The sequence below is a fragment of the Panthera pardus genome, unplaced genomic scaffold, assembly GCF_024362965.1.
Source record: "Panthera pardus isolate Hobbes unplaced genomic scaffold, ASM2436296v1 HiC_scaffold_7, whole genome shotgun sequence".
In the NCBI taxonomy this organism is placed as follows: Eukaryota; Metazoa; Chordata; class Mammalia; order Carnivora; family Felidae; genus Panthera; species Panthera pardus.
In genome coordinates this window covers 38595979-38614800 of record NW_026527002.1, presented here as the reverse complement: position 1 = coordinate 38614800, position 18822 = coordinate 38595979, and the positions used below count along the sequence as shown (strand labels likewise).

General features: G+C 44.0%; 1 protein-coding gene across 8 annotated transcripts in view; it reads left to right on the top strand.

The window, feature by feature from the left end:
* The window catches only part of RUNX1T1 (RUNX1 partner transcriptional co-repressor 1), a 141675-nt gene extending 132318 nt beyond the window's left edge, over positions 1-9357 (top strand). For all 8 annotated transcript variants that reach the window (XM_019453440.2, XM_019453438.2, XM_019453439.2 and 5 more), the window contains one exon: positions 5243-9357. In XM_019453440.2, the coding sequence (XP_019308985.1) occupies positions 5243-5518 (276 nt within the window). In that variant the 3' untranslated portion in view covers positions 5519-9357. The remainder of the gene's footprint in view (positions 1-5242) is intronic.
* The last annotated feature ends 9465 nt before the right edge of the window (positions 9358-18822 follow it).

Below are 18822 nucleotides of genomic sequence, written 5' to 3'. Positions count from 1 at the left end.
GCCGGGAGGTGCTACTTCCTTCCGTTTTATTCAGGACTTTCTGAACATCAGGCACTGTGCTTAGCACTGACATCCTCCTGAACAACATGCAGTAATTACTCCTGTGTGGCAGGTACCTCCCTGAGAGGTTAAGAAACTTGCCTGTGGTTTTAAGGCCACCAAATGGCAGAGTTGGAAGTAAGACCCAAGACGGGCTGACTGAAGCCATTCAAAATTGGCGGCCATTTTTCACTGCACTCCATGAATACCTTGTCTTTGGTGCGCTTGCTTCCTGTGCCAGCCTGTCTTTGCTTTTAGCAATTAAGCACCCTTCCTACCTCATTCCTGCTAAAACAGGCTCTAAGAAGTACGTGAAATGGACTGAGTGTGGCACTTTGGGAAATGTGTTTGGTTTGCAGTCCAAAGACCTGGGTGAATCACACCTTGGCTGTGGAATTTCATATTTGTGTGACTTGAGGCAAATCATTTACTGTACAAGTTACTTATTCTTTGGGCCTCAGTTTCCCAAGCTGCAAAATGTTTTTGAAAGTGGTTTTTTTTTCTTTAATTTTTTTTTTTAACGTTTATTTATTTTTGGGACAGAGAGAGACAGAGCATGAACGGGGGAGGGGCAGAGAGAGAGGGAGACACAGAATCGGAAGCAGGCTCCAGGCTCTGAGCCGTCAGCCCAGAGCCCGACTCGGGGCTCGAACTCACGAACCGTGAGATCGTGACCTGAGCCGAAGTCAGACGCTCAACCGACTGAGCCACCCAGGCGCCCCTTTGGAAGTGGTTTTAAAATGTACAGTGCAGTGCAAATGTAAGATGTGATCCTACTGTGGATTGAAGCCCGTGTGTGGGAGAGTTCTTTACATTTGGGGAATTTTAATTGTAATCATTCTACTTCATTCATTGAGCATCATTTGCATGTAGACATTTTCTGGAGACTTTTAGGTGAGTACAGACCCGGAGAAACTTAGAGCAATCAGGAGACCATGTTTTGTTTCCTGGAAAAGGAATTTCCAACAGTAAGAACCAGCAAGGATATTATTTTGCAGGTGGGGCTATGGAATACCATTCTCTGTGTATCTAAAATAAGAAGAAGGAAATAATTTTGTTCTTAGGGAGGAAGAGAATTGCTGGTGTGGAACCAAGTAGCAGCAATCTTTGACAGGCAGCTCTGGCATTAAAAAGCTCCGTTCATCATTTCCCTTTCCATCTGTAGTATTAGGACATTTAGCAAAAGGGAGGGTTGTGTTCAGCCTCATTTTCTTCATCTGAGTCACAGCCTAACTTTGGTCTATGGCTGACTCCCATTTTTTGGATCGGGGGAAAATATTCCTTATGCCAAAAAGGGAATAATAATATCACAAATAAGGGAAGACTTTGCCATGAATTTGGGGAATGAAATTTGCTATGAAATGGTATTCTTGAGCTTTCTACACTGTTAACGGTAATTCCATTGCCAGCATCGTTCTTCAGAGGACTGGAAGGGAAGCTTAGTTATATGATGGATGGATGGATGGATGGGAGAAAGAAAGAGAAAGGAAGAGGAAAGTAGGGAGGGAGGAAAGAAAGGAATGGATAACTATCAGGAAATACTAGCCTGAATCTAAAAAAGCATGCATTGAAAAATATAAAATTAGGTTAAACCATCGTTGATATACCCCTGGGTATTAGACACAATTTGCACTTTCCACCTTTGTGAACAGCAGAAAGCTTGGAAACTTAGAATGATCCAAATTAGGGTACTCACAAGATTGTACACTTTCCACTGTCCCCAGAAGTGTGACTGTTGAGTGGCTGAATGCCCCTGGTCAGGCATCAGTCTTGCAAGTATGGATGAGCCAACAGGAAATTTGGTAGAGCTACCCAAGAGAAGTACATTAATGGAAACCGCTTTGTCTGTTTTCTAATGAACTTTTACCAAGGAATATGCACTTTGGAGATTTTGGTTGTTGTTGAACAGTCGCGCTAAAGTTCCTGCACATTCGTTGTGATGCGATGTTAAGAGCAGTAAAAATACATAGTCCCCCTCCCCCCCCAGCTCATTTGAATTGTTCTTTGTTGTACTTTCCTACAGCTGAAGGTTGTTTCTGTCCCAGGGGTGGGTGGGAAATAAATGGAATCGAACAGCTTCAGAATGGAACTAGAAGGAAAACTAGCCAGAGCTCTTGAATCCTGGGTCAGAACCCGGTGACGCCAGGCAAGAAAGCTCAACTCCCAGCAGCTTCATGATCCAAAACATCTGTTTCTATATTTGGCATAATTCCACTTTTTTATTTATAAAATTGTTCCCATCTTTGAAAAACACTTTAAAAACTAAAGAAGTTCCCGTTCTGTCCCTTCTTTCCACTCCCCAGCACATGCATTTGTAATTACCTGGTTTCGTCTGTGTGTTTAATCAGCTTCCATCGAGAAGGTGGCCTGCATCTGATTTCAATCTGAAGGAGCCATGAGTGCTGGGCAGTTACCACCCTCATGTCTGCCAAACTGTGCCTCTGCCAGAAAAAGGATAAGACTCACACCAGGGTATTTCCTAAAGAAGCCACTTGCCTCAGATTAGATGTTTAATTTCCTTAAAATATTGTTTTGGATCCAGGTCTCTGTTCTCTAATTGGGATTTTCTGATATAATTTAGGAATTTTGCTTATGTGCTGAGTTTGTTCCAGGATCCAGCTGGCATCATTCGAAATGCCCAAACCTCAAGGAAGCAAACTTCACTGTGGGCACCAAGCATCATGCCTCACCACTCTGAAGGCTGGGCCAGGCTCATGCTGCTCAGGTCTTTGTGGGATCGTTACACACGCAAAGCGATTGGTTAATTTTGACAGAGGAGGGCTTCTAGGTCTGGTAGAAGCCTCTAATCCAGAGGTACACATCCCTTGAAATATTTTCCTGGTTAAATTCAATTAAAGGAGAAATAATTTACTTTGTTTTAATTCTTTCTTTCTTCCTTTCTTTCTTTTAAGTTTATTTATTTTGAGAGAGAGCACACACACACACACACACACACACACACACACCCACACAAGCAAGTTGGGGAGGGGCAGAGAGAGAAGGAGAGAGAATCCCAGGCCCATGGTTCGGGGCTTAAACCCATGAACCGAGAGATCATGACCTGAGCCGAAATCAAGAGTGGGAAACACCCAACCGACTGAGCCACGCAAGCGCCCCTCCGTTTTTATTTATAGTAACATCTAAACCAAGTTTCTGAATATTCCTCAACTGTGTTCCCTTAAAACACCTCCCACTGACCGTAGTTTGAGATGTTAAATTTTCTCCGCCCTTCTCTGGGCCACAATTATGTAGCTGAGTTCTAAGTTTCAAACAAGAGTTCTAGAGTTTAGAGGCTCCTAGTACTTAAAAGACTGTGGAAGCCCTTTTTTTTTTTTTTTTTTTTTTTTTTTTTTTAGCAAAACTGGATTGACTGCTAAAAATCCCTTTGCGTATTTTGGACACTGGTAAAACCATACACACCAGGGTCATGGGCTGCAAGAGCCTTTGAAAAGGTTTTTTTTTTTTTTTTTTTTTTTTAAAGATTTCCTTTATTTATTTGAGAGAGAGAGTAGGGAAGGAGGAGCAGAGGGAGAAGGAGAATCTTAAGCAGGCTCTGAGCCCGACACAGGACTCAGTCCTACAAACCGTGAGATCGTGACCCGAGCCAAAATCAAGAGTCGGGCACTTAACCCCCTGAGCCACCCAGGCGCCCCTAAAAAGGTGTTTTAATTGTGATACAACCACATACCAGTCAGCTGGGTTGGGGTTACTGGAGTATAGTCGGAAGTGTTGCCAGAAAATAAAACCAAGGAAGGTATGGAATACAAAAGATTAATGGCACAATGCTAAACTCGCTTGGGAATGGTTTTGTCAGAGGGATCACGGGCATTTAAAGTTGGCTTCCTGACCTTCTGCCACTTCCTCCAAGGGCCTCCTCCGAGGGCATAGCCCCTCCTTTGTACCTAAGGTCTCTCCTGTACAGTTGCTTTTCTATCTCCGGTGTGTCTGCGCCCTGATTCATGCTGTGTTTATCTCAAGGTTTAAATCTTAGAGGCAACCTCATTTCTGCTCTCCCCTCTCTTGTGAAGCAGCCCCGGAGATTGCCAGTGGACTCGCCAGGGTCCTGGTGGTTAGTTTCCTCTACTTTTCTAACTACTCAGAGTTGCTGAGTTGAAAGCGTGCTGCGAAGGAACCCTGGCAGCCCGGAAGCGTCGCATGCAAGTGGAGCCATTATTTATTTACCCGGTTTTAGTGTTTCCAGCTTTGAAAGCCAAATTAGGTGTAGTCTGATTGATTCATTTTGCAGATATTTATTGAGCACCTGCTATATAGCAGGCACTGTTCTGAGTGCTTAGAGTGTATTGGGCAAAAAAACCCAAACCAGCGACCCTCTCCTCCAGGGAGCTGAAGCGAACTAGCTTGTTTGGAGCTTGTCCTCCCATGTGGTTGTCGGGTGCCCCAGAACCTGGTTGCAGTGAGGGAGTGGAAAATAGAATCCTCTGGGTGCTCTTCTGTTGCGTGATGTTTCTTGGAATGTAATGGGCAGTTCTCACAGTTCTTCTGTGATTCCTGCTGGTATCTAGAGACAAGGAGCTTCTGCCAGGAGCGATGTATGTGTCTGACCACGGCGGTATTGGTATCAGAGGGGGAAGAAATGTACAGGCTGCAAGTTGTCGGTAGGGGGGAGCAGACTTTAGGTGTTAGAAGATAAGCAAACCTGAAGGGAAGGGATTTTATAGGAAAAACAGAAAGCCTCAACCAGTTCGTTAGGTATACTGGCGGTTGGTAGAAAAGTTTCGGCAATCACACCAAAACCCGCGTCTTCTTTTTCTGTTGTTGTTCTGCAGTTTTTATGTATTCATTTGGAGAAAGACAGAGACAGTGCGAGTGGGGGAGGGGCAGAGAGAGAGAGAGAGAGAGGGAGAGGGAGAGACTGAGAATCCCAAGCAGGCTCCCCACTGCCAGCACAGAGGCCAACGCGGGGTTCAAAGTCACGAAAACCATGAGAGCAGGACCTGAGCCGAAACCAAGAGTCAGACGCTTAACCCATGGAGCCGCCCAGGCGCCCCCACCCCCCCCCACCCCCGGCAACCTGTGTCTTCTGTGCGCTTAGTGTGCCCACATACACCCGGCCCTGGATCTGCCATGCTTCCCGTAACGTTCTTGCAAAAGAAGGAGGCAGCGCCGCCTAGCACGTTGTCAGACTTTGACCTCGACGAGGTGTTCACTGGGGATTTTGCTTTCTTCTGCCTTCTCCCCGCAGAGTTGCTGGAATTGCGGCCGCAAGGCGAGCGAGACCTGCAGCGGCTGTAACACGGCCCGGTACTGTGGCTCCTTCTGCCAGCACAAAGACTGGGAGAAACACCACCACATCTGTGGACAGACCCTGCAGGCCCAGCAGCAGGGGGACACGCCTGCGGTCAGCTCCTCCGTCACGCCCAACAGCGGGGCCGGGAGCCCCATGGACACACCACCAGCAGCCACCCCGAGGTCGACCACCCCGGGGACCCCTTCTACCATAGAGACAACCCCTCGCTAGACGGGAGCTCAGAACTGTCAGAGGAACGACAACCCAACCGACACGAAACCAATTCTTCATCCTCAGACGCTCAACGTGGTTTTTTTTTTTTTGGTTTGTTTCTAGATGAACTATCCTATTTCAGTCCTTCAGCAAGAGAGAACCTAACTGTATCTTGAGGCAGTAGTAAAACAGAGGGCCAGTAACGGGTCGTAATGACTTATTGTGGATAACAAAGATATCTTTTCCTTACAGAACTGAAAAGAGAGCAGAGAATATAACCTGAAATGATAGATTTGACCTCCTCCCTGTTATTTTCCAGTAGCTGGGATTTTAAACTAGATGACCTCATTAACCGATGCTTTACCAAACAGCAAACCAAGAGATTGCTAATTGCTGTTGAAAGCAAAAATGCTAATATTAAAAGTCACAATGTTCTTTATATACAATAATGGAAAAAAAAAAAAAGAGGAAAACCCTCAAGGGCATGAGCATTGGCTACAGCGGTAGACATTTTAACAAGAAGATGAATGGCGTCCGTGGGTTGCTAACTGAACTTTGAAGACCCGCTACAAAACGCGCAGATGTGTAGCATATTGGAAGGAGACACAGATGTTCGGGGTTTTTTTTTTCCTGTTTCTGAAAAGAAATAATAATATCCAGGTCAACAGAATGAAAAATGAAAGATGATTTGCAGTGGGATGTATGAATACAGCAGCAAGAAAAAAAAATGCCATAGTACAAAAGGCTCCTTTTTATATATATATATATATATATATATATATATATATATATATATATGTATATGTATATATACACACACACACACACACACACACACACACACACACAGAAGTAAGAGACTCAGCCTGCAGTTAATTAGCATTCTGGCAGCTTTGACATCAGCCAGCTGCCCTAAATAACCCTTCAACGTTTCTTCACTTTTGCAAGGTTCCACAGAGTAAGACATTGGGTCTATTCCAGCTCATTCATTTTATATTGAAAAATAATTAAAAAAAAAAAAAAATGGTGGCTCCAGCTCCAGCCCCTTTCCAAATTTTTCCAACCCCACCCTGTTTGGATTTTTAATTAAAAACTAGTAGTTCTCTTGGTGTTAAAACACTTCTGTCCTGTGAGGTTTCCCAATGGTGTTTTTCTTGTAAATGTGTTGGACAAAGTGAAGATGCATTGTAGTTTAACCATATGCCCACATTTAGTCTCTTTATTCCTAGTTGGTGAGAAACCTGTATCTTTCTATGCTGCTTTTATATCTGTATGTATTAGTGATATTTCTCTAGTAGTTCGGAAAAAAAAAAAAAAAAGAAAAAAAAAAAGACTCTTTTTTTGGTTGTCCTCAAGAAAAGAAAAGAAAAAAAGGCTATCTTTCGGAGCTGCTATTTCACTCTCTTATAGGATTTTTTTTCCTGAAAACCAGCATGCTTCACGGAATGCTAACATATTGGTGTTTTTGTAAGAGGGATGTACATAAATGTATTTTGCACTGTCACGAGACTCCCTAGGCATGCTTTTTTTTTTTTTTTTTTTTGAGCAAACTCTTTTTAAATATGCTAGAGCCATTTCACCAAGTTTAGCTGTAGCATAGAGTAGTAGTGGAATTTTCCTTTCCTTTTTTTTTTTTTTCCTTTTTTGGAAAAATCATTATTAGGGACTTTTTAAAAAAAATAAAATAACAAGATATCCTACTTAAAAAAAAAAAAAAGACAGTGCATGCATATTGCTGTAAGGTTGTTTAAGTATTTCTAATTTTACAAAAAAAAAAAAAAAAAAAGATAAATCATTAGAGCTCCAAATGCTGAGGTGTAGACTGACAGCTTTAACACTGCTGAATGCCAGGTTATACAGTATTCTTACAAAAAGGGAAGTCAGCCAAAGACTGATCTGATGGACCAAAATCGGAATTTTGAAAAGCACCAGTACTATTTTCCAAATGATCAGCAGGTTAAACATGTTCAGCAAGGTATAGTGTGACTCCATTAACCCTTCGTTGTCCAGGGTCCAGACCAGAACTACTTGTTAGTTTTGAAAACAGTAGCCCAGGATGTGGTTGTGTGCTTTAGAGAAAGTCAGCAGTACTGCAGGCTGTGTAGACAACCAAAGTTTTCGAGGCTGGGAAGACGCTTCTCCACACACATACGTACATACGCACACCAGGCATTTATTTAGAAATCGAAAACAACCCGTTGGCTTTGTTTTGGCTCTTCTCCCTTTTTCTTTTCATGTTGTCCTTGGATACAGTTTCACGTGGCTTTTAAGTATCTGCATAGAGGCAATTCTAAATCGGTTCTCTTTGAGTCTCTTAAACCTAACATTTTTAGCATTTCCCCCTATATTTTCGTATACAGGTTGGTTTTACTTTTGTTTGGGTGGTATTTTTTTTTTTTAATGGCTTTTTAGTTTAGCAAGTTTTGATGAGCAAATAAATGCATCTATCTGCATGTTGGAGGTCCATCTGCCAGCACACCTGCTAAAAGCGAAATGAAAGCACATAACCAGGCTCTGAATGGGTTCTATTTTATCATGGTGCTCCCAGAATCCTTTGACCTCACTCTGCTTTCTAGTCTGCTTGTGACACTGGACAGTCCTTTCTTACAGAGCTATTATATGTTCTAGGCTACGAAGGGTTAAATAATCCCAAAAATGAGGTATGTCATACCCACACGTCTTTATCTCTAGAAGCTGTGATGTATGTGAAACAGCACTGTTATTCTTAACACTAGTGTGTAAAATAAGGATTAGTACAGTACGTCTCATTACTTTTAATTCAGGGCACCCTGAGTGAAAACAAATACAAAAAAATCCCTAACTCTGAGCTCTATCTCTGATTCCTCTTCCTCCTTCCCCTCTTCCTCCTCCTCCTCCTCCTCTTCCTCTCCTCCTGTTTTGCTACATTCTCCTCAGTGGCAAAAAGTTTCACTCTACCTCTGACAGCATGTATATTTTGCACCAGTAGCTAACAAAACTGGTCTAGTCAAACCAAATGGGCACAAAAGAACCAGGATACCAAAAGTTAAGCTCATACAGCTGCAAACCATATCACTTCTTGGTAACAATGCAGACCTCATAAACCTAAAGAAGAGAAAGAAAAGAAAACTTTTGTTACTTTCCTTTTTTGCTTGTCACTTATATACAGGCTATGTGAGAGTATAATTTGTAGGTATAACACATTTAAAAAAAAAAAAAGTTATCTTCATTGGATAGAATTGAATGGTGGTCGCTGATAGGAATAGGGCGTCCTCTCTTATCTCTGTCTCTGACTCTTTTCTCTTTCTCTTTTTCTCTGTCATGAGACTGTGTGTGACAGGGCCACCTGTCTCTTTAATTTCTTTTTTTCTTAACTTTTTTTTTTTTTTTTTTTTTTTATGTGTAGGTGCATGTCTTGGGGATTTAAAAATTTCAAGGCTGGTTTACTTATGCAAAGCATGCCTACGTCTGGAATACTTAGGGAAAGAAAGCGACTCCATATTGTCCGAATTCCTCAAGGGACAGAAAAAAAATTGGAGACTGTTGAAATGCAGATTTAAAGTAATTTTTTTAAATATTATTTTGGGTTCTGCGACATTATTGTGAAAAATTAAAGTTGTTGTGCAATACTTAATTCAGACATGTACCACGAGTTAATGGTAGACTAACACTGGGGGGTGGGGTCTAGGCATCATGCTTTTGTCAGCATACTCTTGAGCTTTTAAGTCTACTATGTCTGAACTGTGGTTTCTTGTTTATCCTTTTTTTCCTTAGTTGGACTGTAATGTATGGTCTGTCAACCTGTGAATCTTTAAAGTATGATTCAGGTATTGTTGTATTCTTTACTGTGTAATAAAAAAGTTTGAAAAAAACCTGTATTCTCTGCCTCCCTTCTCCTCCGTGTGTGCCACGGCTGCCCCTCCCCCGCCAGCCCCGACCCGGGAGTCCATCCTCTCGGGTGTAGTTCTCCAGCGCGCCTCTGGAACCAGACCTGGCCCGTCCATGATTGGTGCACGGGGAAGGATGTCAGAACAATGCGGAAGTCAGAGTGTCTGCTCCGGCAGGGGTGTTACCCAGCCAAGAGGATCTGGAGGTGTGGGAGAATGGCAGCTTTCTGGAGGAGAGGAGACCTTGCTCGGCTTCGGTGAGCCGCTGCATAGGCGGGGCCACCGGGGGCCCTTTGGCTGTATTTTGATGCAATTAGAGACCTCTCCAGAGAGCTTCCTCCCAAACCCGCAAGGCTCTGGCTCTTCACCTTGCTCGGCTCCCGAAGGCACACCTGAATGGCAGACCCACTGGTGCAGAGTGCGCTTCCATCTGCCTCGTCCACCTACCTTCTCGAATAGAAAGCAGTCAGCGTTTTCACTCTTGTTTGTGTGCGTTGTTAATGTTCGCCGTGGCAGCCTCCAGCTTTGCTGGGACGTCGGGATCGTCCCCTTTGACCTGTATTTTCTCCTGCGCTAGTTATAAAGTTGGTCAGGAGTTGAAGCCCTACCCCCCCTTCCCCCCCTTCTCCGCCCCAGCCGCCGCTCCCAGGAACCCTGCTAATTTTTGTGTGTAATTCTCAGACCCCCAGGGTTTTGGTTTTGTTTTCTTTCATTTACTTACTTACTTACTTGCTTATTTATTTAAGTAATGTATGTACCGCATTGTAGCAGAAATTTCTTCTCCCTCTGAATGTTCTCAACTTTGTGGATCAAAAAATAGCTGCAAAGAACAAGGAGGACCGCGCCTCTGCAAAGGGCTGTGTCTGGAGAGAGGGTGTGAAGGTGGATGCCGGTTAAACGGGAGGGTCCTTGGAACCATCCATTCAGTTTCCTCCATGTGCCAGCTGGGCTGGGCTGCTGTCGCAAGACCTGGCTTCTCAAACTGGTCTTCCCAGGAAATGTGGCTCTTCTCACGGTTCGTACTCTAGAAACTTGGTGATGCATGCACGGAAAACAAATTTTAATTACTGACGGACACCTCCAAACCCTCTCATTTGCAATAGGGTTGGCTACTTAATGACTTCTTGTCACAAAAGACAGGCCAGCCTGACCTAGGTTGCCCGTTCTTAAATGTGTTCATGCCTCTTTCGTTCCTGTTCGAAGTGGGACAGGCCAGGAAACTAGCAGACAAGAACAGAAATGGGACCCATTGAAGTAGTTCCCTTATGAGTAGTTCTGGAAAACACCCTGTGACATTATCATGCAAGTGGGTATGTCGGGCAAATGGGAAGTGCTTTGTAGTTTGTATGAAAAATATGAGCAAAATCCAGAGACTTCTAGGTGGTGGACTCCACTTTTTCTAGAAGTGTTAATGATGTATTTGATAACATTATAAAAGAATGTGTCTGCCATGAAAGAACATAGAGCTATTTCTCTGCAATGAGCAAAGGGGCACTGTTCTGTATGGGTGTATATACCCTTACTCCAAGGTGAATAAATAAAGTTGTGTTTGCTCAAATCTGTCCCTGGTCAGTCTGTTCTCAGTCATATTGGGGAAACTGAGTCAGACAAATGCAGACAGTGGTTTTTTGTTTATTTGTTTGTTTTCCCATCTCACTTCTCCATTCACATAAGCAGGGACGTAGGGCTAAGGTAATTACTTTCTTCGCTCTCGGAATTTTCAGGTTCAGGTAGCACTTGTTGAAAACTCTTCGACATTATACATGGGGAGTCACAAGAACTTAAGATCAAGACAATAAAATTGTTTATTCTGGGGTGCCTGGGTGGCTCAGTCGGCTAAATGCCTGACTCTTGATTTCAGGTCAGGTCATGGTGGCATGGTTTGGGAGTTCAGGCCTCGCGCTGGGCTCCATGCGGGCGGTGCAGAGCCTCCTTGGGGTTCTCTCTCTCTTTCTCTTTTCCCCTCCCCCACTCTCTCCCTAAATAAATAAACATTAAAAAAATTTTTAAATGTCTATTTTACTATAATCAAAATAACATTTGAATGGGGAGGAAACTCCCGATGGGTAAGAGAAACAATATCTGCCTTTAGTTCTTCATGCCAATGTTCTGTCGCTGGAGTTCTGTACTCCACGGTCAAGAAAGATAAATGACGCAGGGGGAACATGAGACAGTGGGGAGAACACAAACTGCCTGGACGCCATGGCAGTCCCCACATAAATCAATGGCAACCGGAGCCCTTTTCAGTGCCTCCTGCGGGGCCAAGCACCCAGGTAGCACTCAATAAATATTAATTGTAACTACAACTGTGAGTCTGCAGCTAGAATAAGGCGGTGCCAGCTACGCCCGAAATGAACAAATCGGCTGGAGGAACGGAGAGCGAGGGAAATGATTTGACCGCCTGTAGGCGTGAAGAGGGAAGATCAAACCATGTGCAGCTGATCGGACGGTGATAAGAGGCGGTGTGTGACCACTGCTCACAGGCATCGGAGGACGTAAATGCCAAAGGGGTGAGGGAGGGAACGGTTCAGTCCGCTACGTGCCGGGATGCCTACGGTGACTGGTGACAAACGCGCAGTTAATTGTTACAGTTCTCCCTTAGTTTCTTCGTGTGGGACACCACCAGCAAGGCGTTCGAAAATACCTTGGGATTTCAGACCTCGATCAGCCCACAGTGAAATCTGGATTCCCACCTCTGCCTCGTTTGCCTTGGGTTTCTTTCCTCTCTTTAGCTCTCCCCTCTCCTCTCCTCCATCTACGTACAACAGACGTTTTTGTACTTGGGAACATCTCCCTTCCTTCATCTTCCTACGCGCTTCATCGGACCGCGCTTGCCTTCCTCGTAACACCAGGAAGGCTCCCCTGTGAAGCTTACGCTAAGCGGAGAGCAAGAGGCCAGCTCACCCTTGTTCTCTCAGAACCAAAGCCTAGGCGACATGGCCCCCAGATGCCAGCAATTCTGACAGCCACTTGCTGCCCCCGAGTCACTCCCAACAGTGCGGAGACCTCCAAGACCCAGCGGACAGCCTTAGCCAGAGTTACTTTCTGGCCCAGAAAAACACGTAACATAAGCAGTCGATGTTACGATCAAAGACTACACCTCACTTTGCTCGAGCGCGTCAACATAATCCACCAAGCCACCTAAGAGGAAGTGGGGATGGTAATGTAGACATTGAGGGGGAGCGCGGGGCGGGGGGAGACTAGGGAATGTGCCACATAAATGTTATGTGGTGGCAGCCGAGAATGAAAATGGACAGAATGTGACTACGATAATACTTCCTATGCTGGGGTTCAGCAAATTACTAGCATATATTTTCTTCAATATACAATCACGTCTCAATTACTGAGAGATTATCCCGTCTCTCCCGGGAGTTCTCGCTTCCCATTACCCTCTGCAGTTCTCATTATTACTATTTAAATGATTTCTGGCAGATCACCACAGCATTGAGCCATGGGCTTTCTGAGCTTGGGAATGAAAGAGGTTTCTCTTTAAAAAAAACTAACAAATGAACAACAACAAAATAAACCTCTGACAACCACCACCACCTCGGGTGCAGAGAAAGTTGGACATCAATAAATGCCTTCCAAATGTGTTCTACTTAGTTGCTTCAAAATGACCAGGGCTGTCTTGGGGCGCCCGGGTGGCTCTGTTAGTTAAGTGTCTGACTCTTGGTTTCGGTTCAGGTCACGATCTCATGGTTTGTGAGTTCAAACCCCACATCCGGCTTCCTGCTGACAGTGCAGAGCCTGCTTGGGATTCTCTCCCCCCCCCCCCCCCTTGCCCCTCCTCGCTTTCTCTCTCTGTCTCTCTCTCAAAAATAAATAAATAAACTAAAAAAAAAAAAAATGGACCAGGGCTATCTAAAAATTGATTTCTGGACCTCCCTGCTGACCTACAGAATCAGATTCTCTAGGGACACGTTTGTGAATAAGACAAATATCTGTCCTCCGGGGGCTTATATTCTGGTAGAAGAGAAAGATAAACAAGTAATTAGATAAATATTTAGTTACTGATAAATTCTAGAAAGACGCTTACAGCAGGATAGGACCATAAACAGCGATGGGCTGCATTTGCAGGTGGGTGGCACAGTATTCTTTAGGTTGGCCACTCCAGGAAGGCCACTCCAAGGAAGTGACATTTAAGAAGAAACTAGGATGTGGAGTGAGCCGCATGAAGGTCTAAGTGGGGAGCATGCTGGTCAGGCACAGGGAACAGGTGTGGGGGCTTCCAGATAGACGTAAGCTGGAGGGCTTGACAAACTGTTAGTGGTAGGATGTGTCCGGGGCAGGAGGGCTGAGATCAAGTTCAAGTTAAGCGGGAGTCAGGTTCTGCAGGGCCTTACAGGTTACAGGAGACATTTTTTTGCTTTCTTGTAAGCAAGATCTGCAGCCACATTTAGGGACACCTGACGGTGACCGTGAAGTCATGTCGCTCCTGTGCTTAGTGCGGAACTACACCTATGTGGCCAAAGGGCGGGGCCGGGACAGTGGTCACCACAGAAAGGGGGCAGAGGCTGCCCAGGGTTCCATACCAGTTCAGCTAATAACTCAGTGTGGGGAGGTCTGCGTTTACTTCAGGAAATGCTCTCAGAAGGAGCAACACAGGAATGAGGGCAAGGAGATGCCACCGTGTAAAATAAGGTGTGAAGGTGCCCTGGCCCGGATGCGTTCCCCTCAGACTGGTGTGTTGAAAGCTAACCTCCATGGTGATGGTATTCGAGGTTGGGCCTCTGGGCAGTGATTAGCTCACAAGGATGGAGCCATCATGACGGGATTAGTGTTCTTAGAAAAGCAACTCCACAGACATCCTTCGGAGCTTCCACAAGAAGGTGAGGATAAATGTGAGGCCCAGAAGACGGCTCTCATCTGATCGTGACGACACCCTGATCTAGGACTTCCAACCTCCAGAACCGTGAGCATAAATTTCTGCTGTTTATAAGCCCTGATCTTGGACTTCCAACCTCCAGAACCGTGAGCATAAATTTCTGCTGTTTATAAGCCACGAAGCCTGTGGTATTTTGTTGTAGCTGCCCTAACGGACTAAGACGGGAGGAGAGAACATTCCTGGAAGAGGTGACTCTGTGAGTATGAGCACAGATGCCAAAACCAACATGGCATGCCTGGGAAGAAACCTACTGAGGAATTTTGCTGAAACACAAGAAAGAAGGCAGTGTTGGTCCCTCGCCGCACCCCCTTTGTTAGGAGACTGATGATGGCTTGACTTTCCTCTTGTGTGCAAACAGCAAATAAATCATCGATTCCTTGCTTACTCGAAAATGAAGTCAATATCGTCTTTGACAAAGAGAAAGGTTTTTGTATTTGCAATTAAACTTGTTGCAAACTTGTTTTAGATGGTGGATACTGCTATTTAAAACCTATCTTCTGAATGTGTGATGAAGGGTAGAGTCTGCAAAAAAAACCGACGGCAGCCTTTTACAATTCCACTTATTACAATTGCGCATTTTGCTGACAAAGTCACAGACAGTAAAGTTGAGGCAAGCGCAAACCGCCCATTTGAAGGCAAGTGATATATTCTTTTTTGCTCTGTTAGCAAAGGCTTTGAAAGATGTTAGCAAGGTACTTTCCACTTTTCTACCACTTAATATGTTCTCCATAAAGCAGGCCCAGGGCAACACTGTATTTTGTGGAATGGAATTGGATATAAGGAATACACAGTCACAACATGTACATGCTGCATATACTATATATAATGTTCATGTCAGTTGTGGTCTAATACCAACTTTCATGAACTGTTCTTACAATGTCATCTAAGTTAATTTCAATAACGTGGTCACCTGGGTCAAAATACAAACCATGCTTGTGAAAGACCTCAGGTTGATAATCCAAGGCCGGGCTAGAAACTTTTAATAAGATAGCTGCAGCTTGGTCAATGAGTAACTCAGCTTTTCTCAAACTAGGCTCACTGGAACTCTGGTTCCGGAGGTTGTTAACAGGCACCCCGCGGGGCAAAATGTAAAAAGCCTTCAATGATCAACACATGGGTACTGTTATAATTTATATCCCTTAAAAGATCTGCAAAGTCTAGCATTGGAATAATCTAGTTTCATATGCCCCGACATTTCCCAAACTTCCTTGAACACGTTCACAAGGCATCTATTCATATGAGCGTCTGTAATATATTTTCCCCTCTCGTCTATCACCTTTGTCATAAACAAGACTTCACGTGACAATAAATCTTAGTGGTCTCTTCCCTTGCTGTCTCCAGAATAAGGGCTCCTCATCATGGACTGGATTCCAGGCTCTGCATAATTGGTCCCCCCTCTTCTTCCCACTTCTGGAACCCAGGACTCTCCTCGGCAAACCTCCTTGCCAACGGCCCTTTTTTTTTTTAATGGATAAATTAGCTTTCTTCCTCCAGCCTCTGTGCCTTTGTCTACAACCTCTTCACCACTGGAGTGCTCTTGATGTTTCTCTCTAGTGGAAAAAGTCCCTGTTGGCCGCCCGACCCCACTTCATTCTCTTCTGTAGCACAAACAAGACCACTCCCTTCACGGACTCCCCGTGCTTAGATTGGTGCTGCTTCTTTCGCTACCGTGGGCAGTTGGAAAGTCAAGAGAGTGTCTAAGAACAGCACAGGATAGGAAGAGATTTATTTCCCAAGTCTGTCTAACCGTGTGAACTTGGACGAGCTACTTAAACTCTTTTCGACCCAGGTGATTTTTGGAAGTGGACGAGACTATACTATGAATTGGAAAAGAGCCCATAGTGGACATTTCATTCGCTTATGCTTTGTGTCTCTAACCATGTAATCAGCGCAGCGATCCGGTTTATCTGGCGTATCGCTCCCAGTATACCTTGAGGTCCATGAAGCAGATGCTCTGCCTTGCCACCCTTGTCTCCCTTGCCACCCACCCTGTGACTTTTGTTTGCACGTGCACAGGTGATAACTGATACGTCACGACTGCCACCTGGCCAGCAGAGGACAGAAGATGCTGTTGGCGACAGAACACCTCCAATTTCACATAGGGTTAAAATGTAAAAGAAGGTGTGTTTTGGAGTAAATGAAATATTACACTAGACTCATATTCCAAATGAGATTCAAGCAGGTTAAATTTTACTTTTTCTTCACTCTAAAGCTAGTGAGCGGAAAAGCCTCATGATGTCTCAGGACCGATTCTGAAGCTTTCCTGTAAGGCATGCTGCCTCTCAACTGAATGCCTTCCAAATGAATTAAGTCTGTAAAATCTACAGTGACTTCAATAAGCATAAATGACTTAGACGAAGGCGCAGTTTTCAAAGGGACGACTTTCTCTGAGCGATATCATGGCCCGGCAGCGACCCCCAGGACTTAGCATTGGCATCTCTAGGCAAATGCCTCATCAGCAAGTTGTTCTCCTCCAGCATCAAGTGAGAAAGCTAGCCTCTAAGAAGTAGAGCCTCAGGTGCCCATCTGGCAATGGGGGCGGAATGTATGAAAAAGAATGGAGTCAGTCCCTCCTCACTTTTGCTCTTCCAGCTGGTACCAGGACTTCGGTACCAGAACTTCTGCTGGACTCGGAACTTCGGGATAGGGAAGGTAGTGGGGAGTCTTTGGGTGGCTCAGTGTGTTCTTATTTAGAGGTAGTTGGCACAACCGTGAACGCCCCAGGTTGGGACCCAGTTGAAGGACTGATGAGCCATTTACTAGCCTTGGGCAAGGACCTTCCTATGCTCAGTTTCCTCATTTGTGAAATTGGAAAGATGAATTGACTTTCTCATAGATTAGTTGTGGGGATTCAATGAGACAGGGCACGTATAGTACTTAGCAGATGGCTGGCACAAGGTAAGAACCCGGTAACTGATAGCTGTTATAATTGCTAATGCATTTTAAAAACCTAAATAGAAAAGCAAGCAGAAGGCATAATTCAGAAGGAGTGGAAGAGGCTCTGCGATCGCCTGATTCCGTGGAAATTCATTGGAAATGATAGCGGCCTTATTTTGAAAAATGCCATCTAATTTGCATCTGCTGGGCATTCCAATTCCTAATGCCCTTCTTTTTGCTTATGAAGTGTCTCCTTCTGTAGAGTTAGTAGACCCAGCCTTTACCAGGGATGTTAGTGATAATGCTTTGTGGTTGTTGTTCTTGCTAATCATTTAAATTTCGGAATCAACAAAAGCTAAACTATTGTAGACTGACTCTCCACTTAATGGTCCTGCCATTGTGACTGTTTCAGTGGAAATAAGCTGGCAAACACTACCGACCAAGAGACTGTCCCGTCTGCGTGTTTCTTCGAAACTGCTATCAGTCTGGAGCAACTCTGTATTTTGGCACTGCTTTTTCTCCGTGGAGGCAAATGATGTTTTCTTTTACATCTCCCCTTCTCAGTGAATGTTCCGGAAAATAAAAAGTTTGAGGCTTATTCATCTAATTACAAAAGATCCGGAAAGGTCATGGAGAGTGTTTTTGATTTGGTTTTCACGTGCTATGCTTATGGGATGGAAACGCACAGAGGATTGAAAGTAAAAATAATGAACGTGCGTTGATGCTAAGTGCTAGAATGCATTACCTCAGTAAATGCTCACAACACCTATGCAGTAGGTGTTATTGTTGTTGTTATAGTTTAATGTTTTTATGTGTTTTAAAGGTATTTTTAGTGTATTTTATTATTTACTTTTATAAAAAATTATCATTGTAATTATCATTACATAGAAGGAAGCATGGAGGCACAGGAAGTTTTGTACATTGCCTAAGGTCTCACAGCCAGCATATTTCAAGCCAGCGTTTTAATCCAGGCCATCTGACTCCAAAGCCTGCGCTCCTGCTTTTTTGTGCTGCGAACGTTAAGGGTTTTTCTAGCTCTAAAATAAGATTCTATGTTGCTAACTCATTTAAATGCTATTCTTTATTTGGGTTTTAAAATGTTTAGTGAAAAAACATGTTATAATTTGGGGGAACAGCTGTATACTTCATTTCTCTTTTGTAGCATGGATAACAGAGCGCTCTTTATAAGTAAAATCACGCTCTTTATTCTTCCCCTGGAAGAACTGGGTAAGTGGCTCTTTGCAAAGAAACGAAGTAAGAAATGTATTATCCTCCAATTGGGTGAAATGCATGCCATTAGAAGGAATAAGATCCATAATCTAAGTCATTCTCTCTCCATGGTAAAATGTTCTTGTGCCTTAATTAAGGAAGAGAGAACATGAGAGAGTTCAATAAGAGTCAAAGTCTGTCCTGTTGTGAGGCGTCTTAATGGATTTTCACACCTGATTTCCATCTGCAGATGTAATCAGTAAGAATGGAAGAGGTCTGAGGAGAGAGCTCTTATGGAGTTCAAGGAAGCAACACTCCAGATATTTTAGATGGAGATGAGGTTTACAAGAGCAGATCGATATTTTTTCATCATTTCTACCAGGAGTATTAATCAATATGATCAATATGACTACTTAAGAAACAATGTTTGGACACAAACATTGGAAAGAACGAGTGGTAGTGAATACTCTATTATATGTTAACTA